This window comes from Myiozetetes cayanensis, unplaced genomic scaffold (assembly GCF_022539395.1).
Source record: "Myiozetetes cayanensis isolate MyiCay16 unplaced genomic scaffold, myiCay2020 scf3, whole genome shotgun sequence".
NCBI classification, from domain to species: domain Eukaryota; kingdom Metazoa; phylum Chordata; class Aves; order Passeriformes; family Tyrannidae; genus Myiozetetes; species Myiozetetes cayanensis.
The window spans coordinates 33,598,701-33,618,205 of record NW_026087521.1 but is presented as its reverse complement, the minus strand read 5'-3'; the positions used below and the strand labels follow the sequence as shown (position 1 = coordinate 33,618,205).

The 19,505-nt window shown below is 41.0% G+C and overlaps 1 protein-coding gene across 1 annotated transcript in view; it reads left to right on the top strand.

Annotated features, from left to right (window-relative positions):
- The window catches only part of WIF1 (WNT inhibitory factor 1), a 42,789-nt gene extending 27,722 nt beyond the window's left edge, over nucleotides 1–15,067 (top strand). Inside the window, exons 5-10 of the mRNA XM_050325362.1 lie at nucleotides 2,839–2,934; nucleotides 4,261–4,356; nucleotides 5,686–5,781; nucleotides 11,299–11,394; nucleotides 12,008–12,103; nucleotides 14,259–15,067. Of these exons, the coding sequence (XP_050181319.1) occupies nucleotides 2,839–2,934; nucleotides 4,261–4,356; nucleotides 5,686–5,781; nucleotides 11,299–11,394; nucleotides 12,008–12,103; nucleotides 14,259–14,371 (593 nt within the window). The 3' untranslated portion in view covers nucleotides 14,372–15,067. The remainder of the gene's footprint in view (nucleotides 1–2,838; nucleotides 2,935–4,260; nucleotides 4,357–5,685; nucleotides 5,782–11,298; nucleotides 11,395–12,007; nucleotides 12,104–14,258) is intronic.
- The last annotated feature ends 4,438 nt before the right edge of the window (nucleotides 15,068–19,505 follow it).

The window sequence follows — 19,505 nt, the reverse complement described above, 5'->3', positions numbered from 1 at the left end:
TCCCTTAGCAGACTTACACTAACTTGGAGACATTTCTCCCTCCTCCTGTTCACCTTCATCCCATCAAGGATATGAAAAACCCCTGTTAACAAATGATTTGAGGTGCTTGGAGGAGAGTTGGTCCTGTGAAAGCAGGCTGAGGCTAACATTTTCAGAAATGGCACATAATTTGGAGAACTGAACTTCTGGGAGCTGTAGTGGGGACACTGGCATCCGTAAATGCTGTCAGTGCCTTAGTTCCAATTTGGTGCCCTTAGTTCCTTAAATCTCAACTTGCACATCCAAACAATGCAAAAACACTAAATCAAAATTTCTGCAGAAGTTGGCTTTACCTTCTCTGTAGCTCAGATGCAATCTCTTGGCTTTGGGTATAGGAAAGGTGGTGGAAGTTGATGTTCAGTACTTGCAGTTATCAAGCAGTAAGCACACAGAGGACACGCTGGAAGAAGAAGAACATCATGAAGTTATTGCAGTGTTTGCTTGGAGAGGAGAGCACTTGTTTAATCAACCCATCTATGAACCATAAACACTATGTAATAAGACTTTCTGGATTAATTTGATATACCACAAGCAACTATAATTATCACTTCAAAATGAGGCTATGGAAATTGAAAAATCAGTGTCTAAGATAAGACAGTTATCCCTTATCATGTGCAATTGTTTCAGATTAACCCATGACAGGGCTGATGTACATAGAACAAGATTTTTATTCTTCTCCGATTAAGTCTTCGTTCACAGTCCCACAATTCCTTCTCCTCACTCTTTCTTCTAATTGGCTGTAGAGTGAGCAGCGGGAACAGGAGCTGTTTGTTCTTTGAAACCTCACTACACCTAAATAGCAAAGCTACTTGTCTCCTTTGAAGCCTTTCTGCTGCCCTTTATCCCATGGAAAGTGGAGGAGGGGGAGAAGAAGTGGGCAGAGAAAAAAGAAGGAAAAGGGAGGCTTAAAGGACACAAAATCGATCAATCAGATCTAATGTATGAAGTTGTGTGTCTGCTGTAAATGCTACATAAAACTTTTTATTTTTTTATTATCTTTTTATTTTCTGTTGAGTATCTTTTTATAAACTTTGGAAATAGCATTGGAAGTATTATAATAGGGGCAGCAGAGTTACAGGTCCGTATTGTGGAAAACAGTGGCTTCAACGGAAAGGGCTCCAAAATCAGTTTAGTTGTAGCATTCATCCAAGTTATCATTTCTGTGTTATTAGTTGTTGTTACTGTTTTTACATGAGATTTAATATTTAAAAATTAAGCAGTATTATATCATATGGCCTCTCAAGAAACCTGGGGTTGATTATGGTCCCAGTCCTTTGTTCCTGGAGTTAGCTGAGAGACACAAGGATGATTTTCCAAATTCTAGAAGTGTGCAGAGGAAGAGCTTTTTCACCTCATCTTTTTCAGCCCATACTGGGATAACTCCTATTCCTTCCCTGTGTCTGGTAAGGTGGACATTGCAATGTTTTGGGACAGATGCTGAGAAGGAGAAGAATGTCCTTATGGGTTGGTGTTAGAGTAGAGGTCAATTTCCTTCCTCTGAAAGACATCATGTGGTGAGGAGCTCCAGTTTTTCCTGCCAGAGCCCTGGTCACTGCTTCCAGTTATTCTTGGCCATGCAGAAAGGCCTGTGCCAGAGGAAGTGAGGGGAGCAAAGGAGCAATTTTGTGGGATAAGAGATTTGTTGCGGCTAAGAGGTGGCCACACAGAAAGTTGTTTTCCTATTTTTCTACTTGAAATGGTATGTATTTAAGCATGCATTTTTTTGGTCATGAATAGCAGCTCTGCATTTGGTTACAAGGAGAGACGCATTTCCAGAAAGAGTCATAGAGTACGGTGTTGGAACACAGTTGGACCGAAAAGCCTTTCCTACTATTACTACTGCTGTAAACAGCTTTACTTGTAAGGCATATCATTTTACCTCAGAGTTTTTGAACCTTGTCATTTGGAGTGTCACATGGACTTGAGGAGGTCATGCCTACCACTGATCACTAGTAATGTTGTTTTTCTAATGTGAGTAGGCAACCTCTCCTGCCTGCCTTGTTCTCTGTGAGGTATCTTGGAAGATATTTTTGAGTAATTGTTTTTTCTACCCAGCAGCTGTGGTTTCACCGAGTTCCATAGGGTTTGATTTAGTTTGCGTCTTGTTCAATGGACTCTGGTGTTCTGAGGATAGTGGTGAAACCCAGAGGTATTTGTCATCTTTGTATAATCCTGCCAGTGTTGCCAAATGCTTTTACCAGTATTTGATCAGTAATTGAGATATGAATGAGAGTTGGATGATGATATAGGACCATTGTGCAGGAATGCTTTCATCTTCCTTTCTGGCATTCTTTCATTTAGCCTTGCAGCTGACTCTTTCATATGAATACCAGTTTCATCACTTTGTCACCCTAGTAGTAACAGATATGGTAATTAATGCAATGTAAGTTGCACTGCAGTCTACTTTAGGCTGCAGAAATTGAAACTGGTCCTGCACACTGAGGTCAGGTCTAACCAGCCATGCAAGTACTGCCCTGAGTAGCCTGCTCATATCCACATGGAAAAGACAGTGGATTGAGCAGAGCATCCACATTGCTCATGTGCTCATGGAATAGCAGAGCAGGGAAAATGCACAGTCTGTCAACAAGCACATTGCACATTTGAACACGTGATAAAACCTCTATTTGTAGACTACTAAAAAAGAAACTAATTTCTCTTGAAGAAGTCTTAGCTGAATTTCTATTTCTTCATCATTTGCCTGTCAGCAAATGTTTTTACTGTTTTGTCAAAGAAGTATATTGATCCTTCTGAGGGCTGATTGACAGCATTTAATTAAGATTGTTGTTATATTTTATGAAGCGGAGTGTCCAGGAGGATGTAGAAATGGAGGGTTTTGCAACGAAAGACATGTCTGTGAATGTCCAGATGGATTTTACGGGCCTCATTGTGAGAAAGGTAATTAAAAAAAAATCTCAACTGTCTTCTTTACTATGACCTCAACAAAACGGTATCTCCTGCACCTCTCCTAAAAGTAAGAATGGCCTATTCTGAAGGTTTCATATATTTTGAGTCCACACATGTAAGAGAACTACTATTATCATCTGTTGTCTAATGAAAATAAGAATTGCTTACAAGAAAAATGTTTTTAAGAGATTGCTATTAACAAAAACTGACACAATAGTTAAGTGATCCTTAATCACAGGGAATCCATGTGGCAGAAAGATTAAATAAAATTTTATGGTAACGAGGACTGGCTGGGAAATGAAGCACAGGAGTTTAATTGCTCTGTATTTGTTTATTTGGAGAGAGGGTCTGATTTGTAGGCAGGCTGAAAGCAAATATGGGAAGGTGAAGGAAAGAGTTTCTCTTTCCCCTTCCTTAGTGGATAATATTATGGCCCAGATGATACTTCCAGGAGTGAAGGACCAGGGAATTGGTGGGAATTGGCGAGGAAACTAGATCTTCCTATCCCTCCCTTCCTCATCCCTCAGTGGCAGTCCCTCTCTGGGGTGCCTGGAGACAGAACAAATCATCCTCATGGACATTCTACTCCAATACAATCCTTCACTCCCAGATGCTTTGGCTATATCAAAAATATTAAGTACAAATGATCAGAGACTGTTCCAGTTGTGAGCGATCACAAAATGAAGCATTGCCATGCTGCCCCCTGAAGAGCCTTGTGGGCTGGCCACAAGGCAGAGAGGTCTTGGGAGAGAACAGGGGCACCAGAGAAGCCAGTAGGGTCCTAGAGGGAGCATACAGGAGAGTTTGGCCATGCAGCAGGCTTCCCTAGCCTATATTAGGTAGCCATGCTTATGTGCAGGTATGCAAAGGGAGAAGGGAAGGTTTGCTGTAGCGCCTTTGGGAATGCCACACTGGTACTGACCCCTCTGGGATTGTCCTGCCTTCACAGCTGAAGCACCAGAATCCAGTTACAGAGAGGACTTGTCTGGGAGTATTTTAAATACCTAGAGGGTGTAGGCATATGTGGGTACTTTATGCTCCTCTGTCTGGTATTAAACTGTACAAGAAGCAGTTTCTGCTTGCATATGGAATCAGATTTGAACTTAATTTAGCCTTCAGTTTTCAGTAACACTACCCAAATTGCCAGATGCAAGCCAGAGATGTAATAGATTTAACCCACTAACAGAGGCACTTTGCAAGGGTGACTTAGAACAACCAGCAGAAGGAGGAGTAGCTTAAGGAGCTGATGTGCTATGTATTTAAATAGCCAGTTGCTATCACAGCAGCAATGTTCTTTCTGCTCCTCCCGCTCCTCAGCACTGTGTGTTCCTCGCTGCATGAACGGTGGGCTCTGCATCACCCCTGGTCTCTGCATCTGCCCCCCAGGGTTCTACGGCATCAACTGTGATAAAGGTAAGTGCCAGTTGAGACCCCTCAGCCTCTGCATCCAGCAGCCTCTCTTTATTCATCTGTGGTAGTTCCCCTCTAGGAGTGGATTATGAAAAGTAAAGTAAGCAACAAGTAAATAAGTTTTAAAAATTTTGTGATTCTTCAAATACATGCTCTAGCACAGCCTGCCAGCTGCTGGAAGAATATAGGGATTTCAAGGCATCCAGATACTCCAGCTCTGTGAAAGGTAATTTAGATAACTGCTTAGTTGATTCACTGAAAAGCTGTGGATCCTACCACAAAAGTCACATATTTCAAGGGGGGGGAGGTGGAATCTCTGTTTGAACTCTAGTTTCCTGTAGTAAAATTAGTTTTACTAATTATTTAGTACATTAATGTGCTGCATCTTGACATGTGAAAAATAAACAGGCTATTCATTTTTTGTTGCTGCATTGTGGCTCATGAAGGATAAAAATGAACAGTCAGTTGATCAGAACAGTAATTTGGAATAGTCCAAGCTACCCTGTGAAAAAAAAATAAGTCGTTTCCTGCAGAAGTATAACTGACCTGCTCATGGCAGAGCAGAGCATTGTTCTGTATTTATTGTTGCAGAACTAGATGAAGTAAAGACTGAGTGAAAAGGTCCTAGAGGCCTTTTCGGCAAAATGATAGGAACCTTCCCATTATGCTGCACAAGCTGTTGTTGTCAGTGTCCGCTTCGCTTGTATTTAGTCTTTGAACAGACTTTTGCCACATTTAAAAAACATTTCAAAAGGGCACTTTAATTAAATGTTCCCAATGTTTTGAAGGATTATTGTGAATTCCAGCTGTTTGGTGAAAAGTTACATCTAACACAATGTAAATAATTTGGCAGGTGAGAGACAGAGCATTTATACGTATGTCACCACACAGGAAAACTTACATAGGTTTCTTTCTATTCAAAGCAGTAATTAAGAACTGTAGCAAAGTATCCTCTTGTAGAAGTAGCTTCCAGTCCTAGATTGTGCTCCTTGCATCAAACACTGGCAGTTTTAATAGCAACAGGACCTTAATTGTTCAATGAACTTTATATGTGAGGATTGATAAATATGTCATGTTGTCTGTCCTCAGAGAGCTCATTGCTGTATTATTCACTTGTTTCTCACTACATTGACTTGTGTGTGTGCCCATGTAAAGCATTATGTGGGAATAACGATGTTTCAGTCTTCCTATGTAAACCAGATGAAAAGAGGTTAATCCTACTTTTTAAAACCTACTCAATATTTATTTATGATGAGCAGCAGAAAACACTGAGTCCAAGTCAGGCTTAGTTCATATTAATGACTTAGTTCATTCCTTTTTTATTTGTTTCAGCAAACTGTACAACAACCTGTTTCAATGGAGGGACATGTTTCTATTTGGGAAAATGCATTTGTCCTTCGGGCTATGAAGGAGACCACTGTGAAATTAGTGAGTAGCATCTCTGTGTCCTTGCTTTCACTTATGTCACCTTCTTCTAGTGTCAATGTCTGAATGATGACATACAACCTGCCTCTTCTGGGCTCACAGCAAGAGTCTCACATGGTAGTTTGGGACCCTCAGAGTCAGGTACCACATGCTTCCTAATGAGTTTGATTCATTACTAGACCATCTATCCCCTACCTTGTTTTGTTTTCACTAGTAACCAGGCTTGGTAACAATCCTCAAGCTTAAGTGTGCAAGCAACACCCTGTGACAGACAGATGTGCTGCTGCAAACCTGCATGGGGCATCTGTTTTCAAACATTATGGCAAATCACACTTGGGCACAGCAGATTAGGTTTGAGCCCACAACTCTGAAAGGGCTGCTATAAGTTGGGAATGAAAGGGTTTGGGGCAAAAAGAGAATTGAACCATAAGAGCTGAGAGCTTTCATGTAACATATTAAGTTGCATTCACGAGGCAACTTGGGAACGTACAGTTTGATCTTGTTCTTTCTGGACTTGGAGCTTTTAACAGGACACTGTGCAAGACACTTTCCCTGTTGTAAAATAACCTCACTAATAACAAATTCGGAAATATGTATCACTTTGGAAACACTTGGAAATAAACTCTAACTTGCTGTCAGCCAATACAGGACAATAAGTGAATTACCACGCAAAGAAAGAACATAACTACTGTAAGACCTGAGTTTTGTTCAGTATTTATGTGCAGATAACACTAAGTATATGTAAGTGTTTCACCATATCTCTGTGCATTACAAGGCATTTTGCAACTCCTTTTTACCTTATCATAACTTGAGCCAAACAGAAGCAGCAAAGCTTTATTGTTTTTAAGTTAATTATGCCCTTTGATATAAACTTGGATCACATATCACAAGAAAAACAGTGTGGGTTTCCAATGGATTTACAGTGGTTTGCTTACATCAAGTTCAAATTTGACACTAACAGAACCCCATTGCTTTCTTCAGTCCCCAAGAAATCAACTTTGTTGACATTTTTCAGATGAAGATTACAGTTTGATTCAAAGAGAGAAGCACATATTTTATGTTGATGGTGTTTTTTTGAAGAGAATTCTTAAAACTGATATTACAGCATGTATGATTAAGGGCAATATATTTAAGTGATCTGTCTGAGGAGCTGAAGCTCATTGTTGTCGACTACTGCTTGGGATAGGTGCAACTGCTTTGACTTCTTGCAAAAGCTTACCTGTGAAACTCAAGTTAATTAAAATACAGGCAGTAAACTAGTTCCTGTAAAAAAGAAAGAAAAAAAATCAGGATAACAGTATGCTATGAGTTAAACTGGGGTCACGTCAGTAAGAGCAAGGAAAGTTATGCACTTGCCTGGGCTCTTGAAAAGCTGGGATGGCAATTGTTAGGCCATGATTGACAGCTGCCACCAACCTTGGGCACTGCACCAGTGCCAGCACAACAGCATAAGACTGCAAGAAGTGCTAGACAGGGCTTTGAAACACCAGGGGAGTCTTGTCTCTTAGATCCAGGGCCAGCTACATTCAGCCATGGAGGTCTTAAAACAATAAGGGGAGAAAACCTTTCAAAATGCAGAAAGCCATCTTCTGAAAACTGAGAGGTTTTGTTGTTTGTTTTTTTAATATTGTGTAAAGGTTTTGAGTGCTTGTCTAATAATGGAATCATTTTGTAAGACTCCTGGGAAATGTACTGGACCTCAACAATACTAACAAGCATGCACAGTCTTCCAGGTTTTTTCTAGTGGTAGGTATGCATTGTCTCTAATTAGTGTTTCACTTTGATTCCAGAGAGTTTTATTTTGTTTTGGATTCCTCCCCTATTTGTCACCAGCTGTTTTGTTGCTTTTTCCATTTCTCAGTCAATAATGGAGAGAATTATTACTCTTTCCTTCCTTCTGTGAATACATCTTAGTCTGAAGTTTACTGAGCTGTACTGAGCCAAATGCTTGCCTAATGCAACTCGGTGGAAATTGCTGTCCCATCTCTTGACCCATATTTTCCAGATTTATTTTAAGAGCTAGGAAAATTCATGGATTTCCTTAGCTTTGCTCCCTTCTATCAGTAATTACTTGGAAGGCAGATGTTTGCAAATTAGAAGACCTATAAATTCTCTTTCCAGAGGCTTCTGCAGGGAGATGATGTTTTTGCAGAAACTCTCCTTAGCACAGTTTGTTCCATCAGCTGTTTAGGAAGTGTTTTTCAGGGCTATTAAAATAATTATGTATATTAGAAACAAGTGTTTCCTTTATATTGACAGTACACATGTGCATTAGAGAGGTCTGCAGAGGTTGAGGGCAGATCAAGCACTGCCTGGGGTGTTGAGCTCCCAAGGGGGCAGTCTGTGATCATGAATGGAATTTTCAGCACAGCCAGTTAGTGTTGATGCTTAAATTATCATGTGCAGGTCTCAGTTAACACCCTTCTTAAAAAAAAAAAAAAAAGGAAAGGAAATTAGAGAAAGCAGTTTGCCACCCCAGATTCCACTTTTTGTTTCCTCACAGATCCAGGTAATATTAGTGCTAAATCTAGGAAGGGGAGGGGAGTATCTCTTTTATGAAGAATCTAGAAAATGTAATGGCATTGGAAAAGATGAAAAATGGTTTGGGGCAATAATGAGAAAAGCTGGACTAGTACGTATGGGTATCAAAGAGGCAAGGGACTGATGGTGCAGTTCCCGGTGGCCCAAGAGTGCCCAGGGAGGTGACAGTGAGCCTCCCTCAGCCTGGGAGTGATTAAACTCATGGGCTCTGTGCTCCCCCCTAGAATGAAGATTAATTAATTAAGTAATGCAGACAAATTTGAACAGGGTAGTGATGGGACACTTGGTGTTAAGTTTGAGGAAGGTCTTTGGTGTGAGCCGTGCCCAGCAAGAACTTGACTGTGGATCTCCTCCACCAACGTGGGCCTCCTCCATCACAGGCAATCAGGGCCAAAGAAGCCTTCCTATAACAGCACCACCAGACCCTGCCTCTGCCTTTGGCAAAGCCTCTGTGTGAGGGAAAGGAATTTCCGGACCAGGAGCCTTGAAAAATGTCTGCCAGTTCTAATTACTGTTAGCAAAGTTGCTCTGTTCTTATCAAACAGGAAAGAAGGGCATGCTTTTTTAATGTGCCTTTAGTTTCTGAGCTGCCATGTGGAACATCCCTCATTGCATCATCCACAGCACCATGGTGCTTCACAGCCTCTGGCTACAGGCCGGGCCGATTTATTGTCTGCAAGTAGCGGCCATACCTGTCAGTCCTCAAGTATCTTGGTTGCCACCAGATTTTTTCTGCTTGTGCCCCCTGGTTTGGATCCCACTCTTTGCAACTGCATAATCTGGGCAGTGCTGCCTCCCCCATGAAGGCAGGAGGCAATACTGACTGGTCACATGGGGGATTCTGCGAAGTCAGAGTGGCACAACTTGCAAAAAACACTGCAAGGTCACATGGACTTTGGCCATGCCAAATTATTGTCACATTTTCAGAGAAGAAGAATGCATATAAATTGGAAGTACAGACTTGCAGCAGAGTCTTCCCGATCACTCTTACATCGGCATCTGAATAGTTTTTCGTGTACAAGGCAAGTTTCTCAGACACTTCACCAAATCACAGAATCACAGAATCAGCCAAGTTGGAAAGGACCCACAAGGATCATCGAGTCCAACTCTTAGCCCTGCACAGGATCATCTCCAAGAGTCACATCATGTGCCTGAGAGTATTGTCCAAATGCTTCTTGAACTCTGACAGACTTGGTGCTCTGTAACCCTGCCTTGTCTCTGTCCCTGTTTGTGAGGTGACCGTCCTCATCCTGTAACAGACCAGTGATATTTCTAATACTGCCTATTGCCATTAATGTATTTGAAAAATCTCTTCTTATTGTAACTCACATTTCTGGCCAGCTTCAACTCCCCTTGAGCTTTGGCCACGCTAATTTTCTCCCTACAGTGGCAAGCAGCATCTCTGAAAATTCTTCCTGTGTCACTTGACCTTGCTTCCAGTGGGCATACACCTTCCTTTTTTGATTATTTCCAAGAGAAGATTCCTATTCAGCCATGCAGGCCTTCTGCTTCATCTGCTTTACATCTGACATTTCGAATTGCCTGCTCCTGTGCCTTTAGGAGGTGATCTTTGAGAAGTGACCAGAACTGATGAACCCCAGCACCTGCACAAACATTTTCCCAGGGGACTGTACTCACTAATTCCCTAAACATCCTGAAGTCTGCTCTCCTCGTGCCCAGAGTTGAGGTTTTGCTGGCACTTTTCCTCCTGTCAACAGAGATTTTAAGCTTGGTCACTTTGTGGCTGCTGTGGCTAAGATGGCCACCAATCTCCACTTTGCTCAGGAGATCTGCTCTGTTGAAAAGCAGCAGATCAAGGAGGGCATCCTTCTGAGTCGACTCCCTTAGGACCTGTTCCATAAAGTTGTCATCCCAGATTTTTTAGGAATCTTCTGACCCGGGTTGTACCAGCTGTGTGATGCTCCCAGTTAATTTCTCTGTGATGCTCCCAGTCAAGTTGAAGTTCCCCATAAGGACAAGGGCAGTTGACTTGGAAGTGTCCCTTAGTGCCTCAAAGAATAATTTGTCAGTGTCAGCATCCTGGTTGGGAGGTCTGTAGGAGACTCCCACAATGACATCCGCATTATTTGTTTGCCCCTTGATTCTTACCCAGAGGCTCTCAATGGTGCCATTGCCAGCTGTGAGCTCCAAACATTCTAACCCTTCTGTTACATACAGTGCCACCCCTCCACGTCTTCTGCCCTACCTATCCCTCTTGAAGAGCCTGTAACCATCCAACAGGGCACTTCAGTCACAGGACTCATCCCACCAGGTTGCACTTATGCCAGTGATGTCAAAACTCTGGGACTGGGCCAAAGCTTCAAGCTCCTCTTGTTTGTTCCTCATGCTGTGTGCATTGGTGTGCACACATTTCAGGAGTGGTATATTGTAGCCAACACCTTGTGAAGCAAATTGAGGGATCCCATGGAAGGATCCTCAAGTACTCCTTTCCTCAAGTTTTGGCACACCATCCCATCTTTCATCACTGACCAGCCTGGTTTTGTCCCTTTCCCCCTTCCAAGCTAGTTTAAAGCTCTGTCAATGAGCCCCACTATCTCCGGCACTAAAACTTGTTTTCCCCTCTGAGATAGGTACATCCTGTCAGGTGTCAGTAGACAGGTGTTGAGTAGATCATCCCGTGGTCAAAAAAATTTTTCTGAGTATACCAACCTCAGAGCCACTCACTGACCTGATGGATATGCCTGTTCTTATCAATATTATTCCTCGTTACCAGAAGGATCAAGGAAATCACTATTGTGCTCCTGATCCCTCTACTAATCATCCCAGGGCCCTGAAGTCTCTTTGATTGCCCTTGGACTTCTCCTTGTTATTTTGTCACTGCCAGCTTGAACAACCAGTAGTGGATAGTAATCAGAGGGCCTTACTAGACTGGAGAGTTTTCTAGTCCCTTATCTGAGCCCTTGGGAGACAGTAGGCACAGGGGACTAAGACCACTGTTTCTGTGTTTTCAATTTCTAGGTAAATGCCATCAGCCCTGTCGAAATGGAGGCAAATGTACTGGTAGGAATAAGTGCAAGTGCTCCAAAGGCTACCAGGGAGACTTGTGTTCAAAGCGTAAGTACCAAAGCCACTCCATCAGTCCTTGTTGTGGGAACATCGATACTGGCTATACAGTATCTGTTTACATAACATCAGCACTAATTGTTTTTTGTCAAAGTATTTCAAGTTATTTAACTTTCTGGACATAGAGCGTACACCAGACTTAAGGGAATTATGAAACCAGAAACATTTTTTTTACTGAAGTTTCCTCACAGTCTTTTCTATACCCTGAGTTTCTGTCAATGTGTCAGCTCAGCAATAGTAGTTGAGTAAGAGAGAAATGCTTAATAAAATGTCAATACTTTGCTACATTAAAGTCCAACAGGAACATTTTGTGCAAGAGGTGCTGTGGACTGCCCTCTTCCCACTGATTCTGGTGCATACTCAGCTCTGCTGTTCTATCTGATTCTTCCTGCCAGAGGCTGAGCCAGACCTTGCAGGTAAAAGGGAGTGTGAGGATTATTTTGGGGCTCTGCACACACTCAGTGCAAAGGCACAGATGTATTATGAGAGCCCCAGCCTCTGCCAGAACCAACCCATCATGTGGAACAGCAGGAAAAGCAAATATGTGACTGTGTCTCTGGAGGAAATGTCAAGAGATCAGGCATGTATACTTTTTTTTTTACAGCTGTCTGTGAACCTGGCTGTGGCCTGTATGGCGCCTGTGTAGAGCCCAACAAATGCCAGTGCAAAGAAGGCTGGCACGGGAGACATTGCAATAAAAGTAAGTGAGAAACAAAACAGAGGGTCATATGTGAGGTCTTATGCACCCGATGATGAACCTTTCCAGCATTATTAATGATATCACACTCCATTTTTTTCTAATCTTTAAACCAAACAATAAAACAAGGATTTTCAATAGTCCATAATTTTAACTGCTTAAAAAAATACTTAGAATAATTTGAAACTGTTTTACCAAGATCAGCCTTGTATTAGAAATTCCAGAATCTGGTATCGATCAGATTTCTAGTTGACCTTGCCTGTCTTTCACCCATAGTACGGAAGGGATAGAAGTCCTTCAGTACTCCTCAGTGATCAGCTAGCTTTAAAATGTTGGGAAGGCATTTTTGGAAATAAAACTCTGTCAGGGTCTAAAAATTCTTACAACTCAGAGAAAAGAGAAATGTCCTTTGGAAACTTTGGGGAAGACTTGAAGACTTATGCAAGATCTGTTCTTAGCAACTTCGTAGTTTTCTTCTCCTCTTCCCACCTATATGTAGAAAATATATTGTCCCAATATATTGTCCCAATATTGTCCCAATATTTTATCCATAGCATACAAAATATATTGTCCCAAAGCAAACTTAAAGTCCTTAAAATTAATTTCTATTGTATTTATTGGTCCGTTTGCCACCTGTTGTAGCAACTGATTATTTTACTGGGTTTAAAATGATACTATAAAATTATTTGAAATACAATTGGATATATCCAGTAAGAAAGAACTTCAGATTTAATTTTATATTTCATGTGCCACAGTGCTGTAACAGCAGATCTTCAATATATAATCTTCATATACTCCCATGAGGTATTAATGTTTATCACTGTTAGCTACCAATTCACATTTAGTGTTTTAAGTGTCAATAATAAAAAATCTGAAAAAATCTGCAAGATTTTCCATTGCAGCATCAACCAAATGTTTGTTTTTATTAAAAGCTGCTGATGCCTGTGATTTGTATTATATCAAAATGTATCATAGTAAATGTAGTATTTTCATTAAAAACTGAGTATTACCTAACTAAAATGGATTTTGCTGTGAAAATTGGGTTTGAGGAGTCCACTTTTCTGTTGTTACCTAGTGGATTTGTGTTTAAATTATTCATGCTATTCTCTGAAGGAGAAATGCCATGAGTTATGGCTAGAAAAAAAGATAAATGGAAATGAACCAATAGGAACTGCAATTCATAAGTTCAGTATGAACTTTTCTTTCCTATCATATTCTTCTTATAAAGAACTCAGATAGCAAGTGAAAAAAAATCACATTCTCTAAGTGACCATATATTGTCAGCTCCAAGGTTTTGCATCCTTCATTATCTGGAGTTTGGATACAGTCCTGCTGTGTTTAGTACTGCAAAACTCTCCTTGTATTCAGCAAAGAAACTGTGAATAGGACATTTAGGTAAAATTCATCCCCATTTTAAGTGTCTGTATAGGGCTTCAATTATATACATGTGCATGCACTGCAGTTCACTCCTTTGAACTGAAATCAAACATCTCCCAATCTTGAAAGGAGATTTATAGTTAATTTGAGAGACTTGGTTCATATTCCATCAAATTAATGGTTCCTCTAAAGAGTGGTTAAAAAGCTGAACGGGAGGACTTAGTTTTTCAAAGTAATTTCCATGAGCTTTAAGTAATGAGATGGATAAATGAACCTATAAAGAATTACAACATAATACTTTGGATTCCATGTTTATTGTTCGCTTTCATTTTCCACAACAAAGCAGCTCTAAGCCTGTTTCAGAGTGCTTTTTTTTCCTCCTAGGTGTTTATGGTCACTGCTGTTCTTTCTCTTTGCATTCAGCCATAAAACAAAGCCCAGCTCAGGTAGTTGTTACAGATTTTCCCCAGGGAGCCTCTTGCTGGCAGATCATCATGACTGTCACCCACCTTGCACTGACAGTGCACATGTGAACCCAGGGCTGAGTGACAGCCTGGGTGTGCTGATGGTCTCCTGGGCTCTCTGGCCAGGTGAGAGCATCTTTCTGTCTGGCAGGACCTCATTCATCCTGAGGGGTAACAGAGAGGTGTGAGTGCTTGTGTAAGGCATAGCAAAACCCTTTGTTCAAATGTGGGAGACTATATTTCCACTTGAAATATTAGCTGTGGATCACAAGCCCACTTCTGTGGATTCTTTTTTCTTGAACTGGTTAATTTTCCAGGGTATGGAGGCAGCGGTTTGAGCGCCCTGAGGCCAGCAGAGAGCAAGCACACGCCTTCACCGAAAAGGGCTGAGGAGAGGCATGTTCCACCTGAATCCAATTATATTTGGTGAACTCCAACATCTGAAATGGTTTGTGTTACACAAAGTGCATAGCCTTCATTAACCTCTCATGGATTGAATGTTAAAATGCTGGTTATTACAGTTAAGATTCCCGGCTAGAATTTTATTAACTTCATTATAAACCACTGAGCTGACACTTACTATTCCTTTTAAGTTTTATAAATACTTCTCTAGCGTGATTATATAGGCTCCTTCTTTCAGTGCTTTGGATGGTGTTTTGTACTACAGTCACATTTAAACTTCCTTTTTTGTTTATATGTCTGCAAATATTCTCCAAAATTTAAGTAACAATTTTCAAGCAGAAAATCTTGTAGATGCTAACCTATGGCTAAAGGTTTAATATGCTTAAGATAAAAGAAAGGTGCATGTTACAAATTTTTACAAATTGTGTATTTAGATTTTTCCCTAAGAAAAACAAATAAATAGATAAGTTGCCTAATTTAAAAACTGAATAACTCAAGTCAATGTTATTTTTGGCCTTAGAGTTTTGTGAAGTACTGTGTATTAAAAATACACTGTAGTGGTGCCCTTTAACCAACGTAATATATTGTAAACAAAGTAGAACTGTAACGTATGAACTTTCTGCGTCAGCTTGAAGCAATATAATATATTGTAAACAAAACAGCTTTTATGTAATAAACTTTTTATACTGGCGGTTATATATAAAATAAAGATACTGCTTTAGTTTTTCGAGTACTGCTCTGTGTGGCCTACTGCAGTCTCACCAGCACTGGGTTGGGATGATAGCTTTTCTAGAATACCCTCATCAAACAGTGGCATGGTGGGGTTGGTTTCCCTATCTCTGCTTTTACCCCTACAGCTCTTAAAAATATTTCAGAAGAGCAACTTCTTCTTGTGCCTTTGCCAAGGAGGGGATAGCACTGAAGGCCAAGTGTTTCTCTCCCTGTCCTTGCCATCCACCACATCCTCCTTTTATCCTGGCACTGCCAGTCAGCCATGCCAGGCTGGTGTGCCCTGTTCGTGATGCCTCAGGTACTCGGGATATTCTCAGAGCCTCTGTCCAAGCAGGCAGTAGTCCAGCCCTGGCTGTGTTTCCCATTCAAGGGTGATGCTCCCATGTTGTGTTGTGATCAGACTGTAGAAGGTTTGGGTGCTACCTGTTGCAACAGTCGAGGGCCACGTGGTTTTAATGTGGCATGGCTTGGAAGCAAGAAAAATGGTTTCTATTTACACTGAGGAACCATAAATATACAACAGATTATTACAGATCCTTGCTATAGTACAGTTCTGGCAACCTTATTATCTGGGAGACAACAAACAAATAAATAAATAACATGTAGTTGTAAGCATAAAATTAATGAGTGAGAAGTTTTGAGTTACAAAGAAAAAGTCCAGTGTATTAAATTGACCTTCCTGGTCTATTTAGGCAACGGACCCTTAAGCTAAGACTTGCTTAGGCCAGAAAGGGGAGGACAACTCTCCAAGGGCCCATTATTTGTTGTCCTTTGTGTAGTGGGACTGTGGATACTGCCCAGCAATTCTGATCCGACAGGAGACAGACCCCCATCACCACTCATGCCTGCAGCCTTCTGGATCTGTTGTCGGGAGAAACGCCACTGGGGAAGGAGGAGCAGGGCCAGGCCATCCCCACTGCACCCAGGGTAGTAATGAGAAACAGCCTGAAAAAGGCAGTTTGTTCCCTGTCCTGATACCCTTCTCTGGGATGATGGAAGTAAAAGACCTCAGGCTTGCTGAAGGAACTTGCTTAGCATCGATGTGTAACACCTGTGGCTGGTGGGCTCCAAAGTGATGGTCCCCAACCCTCAGGTTTATGTCTCCCAGGGAGACACAGGGGAGCTGTGGGCAGGGAAGGTGCTCAGCCTCTGCCCACAGTTGGTGCTGTCCCAAAAGCACCCTTGTCAGATCAAAAACGGGTAGAAAATAGGCAGCCCAATGCATAGAAGAAAACACTTGGGTGATGAAAACCCGGTGGGAGAGGTGTTGATGAAGGAAACATTTTTTGATATTTTCCTTAAAAGTGATGAAATAAAGAGATTATTATTAGGCAGAGATTAAATGTGTATCTTCTCTGTATTTCCAGGGATGCTGCAGGAGCTGTGTACAAACACAGATAGCACATTTGCTAGCTTTTTGCTCTTTCTTTTGCAAAGATTGATTCAGGTGACTGGTCACACACTACGTTAAAACCACAGAAATTTCTTACTTAAAATTCCTCAGATATTTTGACTGAACTTTTTCTGCTCCTGTAACTTTCTTAGAAAGTACTTCCTTAAAAAATAGCAAGTGTATCATTTTATATGGAGTGAATTTTTTATAGGGTTACAATTTTTTGGATATTTGCAATATTTTTTGATAGTGTTGCTGTTTTGCTTTCACAGTTTCAACACTGATTTTTGTAAACAACATCAATTATGAGAAGTGTCAGAAAAGTGAACACTATAACACAACTCTGTTTCTTAAACAGCATCAGCTTTCTACATGCAAAGTTTTCTCTGCTTTGCCAGTGTGAGCACAAAGGTTCCTGTATAGAGGCAGTCCTTGATGTCAGAGAAGTTTTAAGTCAAAGTCCATGATATCTGACAATGCCAAAGGAAAACATTCATTCTGTAGAAAAAGTCCAGTAGAAAGTTGGAAGCAATTTTGCCATTAGAAAATAAGCTACAGAATTTATTACACTTCCTCACTGGACAGGACATACCCATATAAAACCCCCAAAACTATATACCAGAGATGAAAATTAGTCAGAGAAAAATAACACCTTGGCTGTGATATTTCCTCAAGGATTTAGGGGACAATAAGAAAGTTGTTTGTTGATTAGTATTTCAACTGAAATAAGTTTTGAATACCCAGGTAGGTCTGTTCTGCTTGAGAGAGGGCAGTTAGGTAAAAAAAAGTGAGCTGTTAAGTACAGAAGGTACCTGAAAAGTACCATGAGGTCAGCTAAGTATTTAGATTCCTGTTCATTTTTGAAGGGGATTCAACATATCCTAATACAACAGCTCTGACTACACTGCAGTACTCTAATACCCATGGCAAAGGTTGTTCTGGAGGAGTTTAAGATAAAAAGATCTACTGATCTGCTCGAAGGGAAGAGGAATGCGAAATCCCATGTTTCTTTCTGCTTCCTTTCATAGCAAACCCTATTCCTTCTTGTATGTGTCCCCTTCTGCATTCCAGAAAATAGAGAGGGGATAATTACACAGGAAGAAGTGGCTAATTCGGAAGTATGCTTTATGTCGTACTCAGCACAACAAGTAAGGTCCCGAAAAGACAAGCTAATGAATGTCCCTTTGAACTTGGTGTTGAGTGGGAAAGAATCTTTTAAAACTCTGGCAAGTAATTAATAGCAATTATAACCTCATCTGTTATTACTGCCACCTTCCTATCCATTGTGTAACACTCCACTCAGGTTTTCTCCTCTTATCAGCAGACAGTGATACAACACTGCTGCTTCATATCTCTGAAGTTGTTATTAGAGACAAATGATTTTGCTGTGAAAGTGGAGTGCAGCTATAAAGCTGCTTCCTAACTGCTTTGGATTTGAAGACACAGCTACAAGGCACAAACTTATCTTGGCTCTTTTACAGGATGTATTTGGAGCCTTAAAAGTAACTTCTTCTGAATGTGTGGAGGTTTATTTGATTTTCAGGCCATTCTGGATCAGCCGTGTTAGCCAAGCCCTGATGACTGTCCCAGACTTGGAGCCATCTCAAGCTTTTCCCAGTTTGGCAGAGCTCTCCCATCTGAGAGTTACCCATCAAAGTACAGAGGGGAGCAGCAATGAGAAGCTGATAGGTGTCTTTCTTCATTTTCCGACAGTACTGAATCATTGCTCACATGAAAGGGCAAGAGAGGACCTTGCAGTCAGGCTGATGTAATTCTCTCTGACAGAATTAAAGATCATGTTATTAATAAGGTGTAGCACTGGTTCCTGGGGAAAAAAGTCTGCCTTCAGTATCCCTATTTCAAAATAGATCTTGGAAATTGAGGAGACACTTGCAAGGGCTGTTCAGGATCCTAGAAAAGTGTGTGGCACAGTGAGAGACTTCAAAAATGTTTCAGCAGGACCAGATGGGCTGCAAAAAATGCTCTCTGGCACTAGAAGAGAGGTCTTTCCTTCACCCCACACATAATCCTCACCAGAAAAAAAAAAAAAGGCACGTTTCTCTGGATAAGTGAGCCTGACCAGCTCTCCAGCAGATCAGCCGAAGGGTGGAGATCTTCCAAAGGTATCCCAATCACAGTCTTCAGCTGTTTGCAAAACCAATTCCCTTTTACATAAACACCTGCTGGGCTGAAAAATTGAATCAAGAGAAATTTCAGTCTGGATCCAGGGTACATGTTATTAACAATGCATTAAGTAACTGTTAGGTTTTACCTGGGGCTGTGGTAGATTCTTTATCATCTGGTCTTAAAAGCAGGAGCTTCTAAAAGATACATTATTAGCTAAAAAATAAGTTACAGATTTCATATAGAAATGGCAAGACAAAGTTTTGGTTCCTACCACACGGTGCTCACCTGAGCTTTGGTCTAATAGCTTGGTCTGGTCTTAGACATATAAAGTGGTGAATAACCCCACAACTGAGGCCAAATCCTAATGCAAGTGTTGCATTTCTGAGTGCCTCTACAGTTTTACTCCAGAGGTGGAGGAACCTGAGTAATGACTGAAGTCACAGCAAGGTGCTGTTCATCCACTGCTATTTGGTCGTATGCTATGAATTCAGCTAGTGACAAAGCAAGGAATTTAAGGCCATGTCAAATGTATAATTTGAGAAGAGCAGTAGCTTTTTATTTCTTTCCTTGCTTATGGAGTACATTTTTCACTGTCCCATGGCAATTGTTTCTCTTCAGCCTGTTGCTATTTGAGAATTGGGAATTTAAAAAGCCATTGTGAAGTTTTGAGAAACACTTCAAGAATTCACACCATTTAAAGAACAGAAACAGAGAAGAGTTCATAAGAAGGGCACAGAACAGCAGCATGCCTGTGATGCAAGCCTTTGTAGAGGCAAATACTTGCAAAAGCCCCACAGCAGAATGAATGTCTCAGTATATTTCAAATGAAGTGTTTTTACAGATACAGTCACAGCTGTGTGGCCTTTGCTTTTCTGAGTACTAAGTGTGGGTCACAGGGGGTTACGTGATT